General features: G+C 36.8%; 1 protein-coding gene across 1 annotated transcript; it reads right to left on the reverse strand.

Annotated features, from left to right (window-relative positions):
• Positions 1–1482: 1482 nt before the first annotated feature.
• On the reverse strand, positions 1483–2946 carry LOC122066502 (transcription factor MYB15-like). Its single transcript, XM_042630318.1, has 3 exons — positions 2761–2946; positions 2429–2558; positions 1483–2103 (listed from the first exon to the last, which is right to left on the reverse strand). The coding sequence occupies exons 1-3, from the start codon at positions 2891–2893 to the stop codon at positions 1629–1631; spliced, it is 738 nt and encodes a 245-aa protein (XP_042486252.1). The 5' UTR covers positions 2894–2946; the 3' UTR covers positions 1483–1628.
• Between the last annotated feature and the right edge of the window lie 200 nt (positions 2947–3146).

Here is a 3146-nt window from a genome sequence, read left to right on the forward strand (position 1 = left end):
GTGCTTCATTGTTGATGGTGGGAAAGGAATCCGATTCCACTGAGCTTTCTTATCCAAATGAAGTGATGACGTCTCTATGATCCCACCATTAACCGTCAGCAGAACAACGAGTCAACAATTAGCGTAAGAGTGAAAAGTAAAAAACAAAGTAAAATAATATATCTGGAATTGTGTTTCACACCTTATTTCGAATAAAATAAGTTGCTTTGTCTTAGGACCTTGGCTTCCTCGTATTCCATTGTCGTCATCTATAATTTTTTTCTTTTTTTTTTGCTAATAATAAGTATCCAAGTTTTCGGCTTGACTAATCATATGAATTCATATGGAGAATCATATGTTGTCTGAGACAATGGTCCATTGCCAACTCCACTACGCCCTTAAGGTTTTGTCATAGGTCAAATTATCATAACGTAGATGCCGTAAATGTATAACAATAAAGGGTTTGAGTTTTGTCCCTACATCCATGGTGAAAGAAAAATTCTTTGATACAGACATCGGTGACATAAGACCATAAGGGTGAAAATTTAAGGGTGGAACAAGAACATGCATTATCACATTACTCACGGTGAGGGAATTTTTCCCACTCCACTATTGGAAGAAAAACTTTTGCCTAAAGAAAGAGAGAAAGAAAGACTTAAAAAGCTACACTACAAAAAAAGACTTAGCTGGTGACCGAATACACCAAGACCAATATTAGGTCAATTCTGGGCGTGGATCAAAATTATGGCTTCTTTAATTCCCAATTTTGCATGACTATTACAAAAGCCATCTCATTGTTCTATCACTTAAACCCATGGATTCTACCAAAAAAAAATCATGGATCAACGGGCAAGGCAACTATAATATAGCCAGCCACAGATTAGTTTCTGGTCAAGTCACTTGACCCTAGCAAGAAAGAGAGAGAACTTCATTGGAACATTGAAGAGCTATGGCTTCTTTTCTGGATTGTTTCCAGGAAAGATAATTTCCTTTCTCCCCTTCTTTTTTATTTTTTTGGGACATCTGGTCCCTACATATTTTCCCCTCAATGCCTTTTCCTAGAACTTGCATATCCAAGCATTGTATGTCGACCTGCCCCTTCTTTTATAGATCATCATTTCATTACTAAACTGAATTTCTAACCTTGACTAAAAAAGAGGTTTGAAGATACATTTTCTCTCGTTCAGCTTTGGCATACTGTTTGGATTCTGATACCATGTTGAAGGGTTTAATCCAAAACTTTATGGCATTAGGTAGAGATAGTTCCTCAACTATATGAAAGCATTGATGACCATACTTAACCGATGTAAGACTATATCTCTATAACACCCAACATCTATTTAGTGCATTACTTTCCATATTTCAGCATTTTCAAGAGAAGAAAAATAATCCGATAGACTCTGATTGTTCACTAAATTTCAATTTATTTTTTCCTTAATTTTAGGTACAAATAACCAAATACAGTACTCTTATTACACTTCTAAGGATGTCTAGATTCTGAAGTATTGGAATAGTTCACTAAATTTCAATCTATTTTCTCTAATTTTAGAGAATCCATGACCAAGAGATGCATCCTGCTATGGTAAAGACTAACAAACGTGCTTGAAGTAGCTTTTCAGTTCTTGAGTTCTTGATATATTTTATATCCTTTAGTTGAACCATTCCAAGTAATTGTCTTCATGGGATCCATAAGTACAGAAGTAGTCTTCAAGCAATAAGGGAGAAAGAGGAGAAAGAATTCCTGGGTCAGCCCAAGTTTGCTGAAAATTCTCCTGGAAATAAAAATTCCCTGCCACATATGGTTCTGTCCAGAAATCCCCATTGAGTTCTAGCCAATTCGTGCTAGTTGGAAGCATAGAATTAGTGCTTGAGGAAGAGAAATCACTCAAAGATGGTACTGGAGACAAGGGTGAGCTTTCCAAAGTTTGGAGTGATGGAGCACTGGGGAGCTTTAATTCTTGTTTACTGTTAACTTTGCACTCAGATCCTATTTCGGAGGTATCTGGTTTTGATTCTGATAACTTCAGATTTTGTTTCAAGCATCGTCTTCTGAGGTTGCTGTGCCAGTGGTTCTTGATTTCATTGTCTGTTCTGCCTGGTAACTTTGCTGCAATTGCTGCCCATCTGCATGTAAAAGAAAAATTTAGGAGTTCCATTTCAGTATAAGCTTAAGAGAATCCAGAGGGAAGATGAATAAACCACGAAAAAGTTGTTGGGTTCCACGCAAAAGCAATAACCCCATGAACATCATATGTGACTTGCCCCGATATTAAAACATATGAGACAGTTAGCTTTTAAGGATGAGTTCTACCCGAGATCCAACATATGGTACTAGAGCTGGGCACGGCAACCCCGGTGCCTCAAAAGGCCTGAGAAAATCCCTCAGGGAAAGCATATCCTTAAGAAACCAAAAGAAAGGAAAGAAATTAAATCTTTATTTAATCCATACTTATTCCCTATTTCTTGATGCATGTTGATGATGATTTCCTCTTCTTCTCTGCTAAAGTTCCCTAGTTTGATATTCGGCCGCAAGTAATTCATCCATCGGAGTCTGCAACTCTTTCCACATCTTGATAGACCTGAAGAAAGAAGAACCAAGAAGAGATTGGAATTCATGAATATGGGTCTTGATTAAAGAAGCTTCATCTATTCATGATCATAGAAAGTATATAGGAACTTGGATTTAAAGATTAGAGAACCCAGATGAAAAAATTTATAATTCCATCATCCGGGCTTATATGAAGAACTGAAAAATGTTTTTTTCTGTAAATGGTAACCTACCGGCAAACCTCGGAAGCTCGCGCCAGTTCCAATGGCCATATCTAGTAATGTAAGCTACCAACTTCTTATCTTCTTCTGGAGTCCATGCTCCTTTCTTCAGTCCAGTTTTCTCACAACTTGGAGTTCTCACCATCTTTGTGATGTGGGAACACTTGAACAGTTCTGAAACCAGTGGAAGTGTTGACCACAACTACTTCCAAGCTTCAATCACTTCACAGCTCACAGAGAAAGCTACTCATCAAATTTATACTAGCATCAAATTAATACTAGGATCAAATAAGCCATTGTCTTTTTTTTTTTTTTTTTTTTTTTGACATAAATAATATCACAATCAGATCTAATAGTAAATCATGGTAACATCTGATTGGCCCCTTCTTTTACTTATA

The sequence above is a fragment of the Macadamia integrifolia genome, unplaced genomic scaffold (genome assembly GCF_013358625.1).
Source record: "Macadamia integrifolia cultivar HAES 741 unplaced genomic scaffold, SCU_Mint_v3 scaffold2422, whole genome shotgun sequence".
In the NCBI taxonomy this organism is placed as follows: Eukaryota; Viridiplantae; Streptophyta; class Magnoliopsida; order Proteales; family Proteaceae; genus Macadamia; species Macadamia integrifolia.

What these genes read in the sequence shown, in the direction of transcription:
- LOC122066502 (XM_042630318.1), bottom strand. Translation starts at nt 2,893, where the DNA reads ATGGTGAGAACTCCAAGTTGTGAGAAAACTGGACTGAAGAAAGGAGCA. An exon ending in CGAGCTTCCGAGGTTTGCCG is followed by an intron (nt 2,559 to 2,760) that starts GTAGGTTACCAT and finishes TTCTTTCTTCAG; the next exon opens with GTCTATCAAGATGTGGAAAG. An exon ending in CATCAAGAAATAGGGAATAA is followed by an intron (nt 2,104 to 2,428) that starts GTATGGATTAAA and finishes TTTTACATGCAG; the next exon opens with ATGGGCAGCAATTGCAGCAA.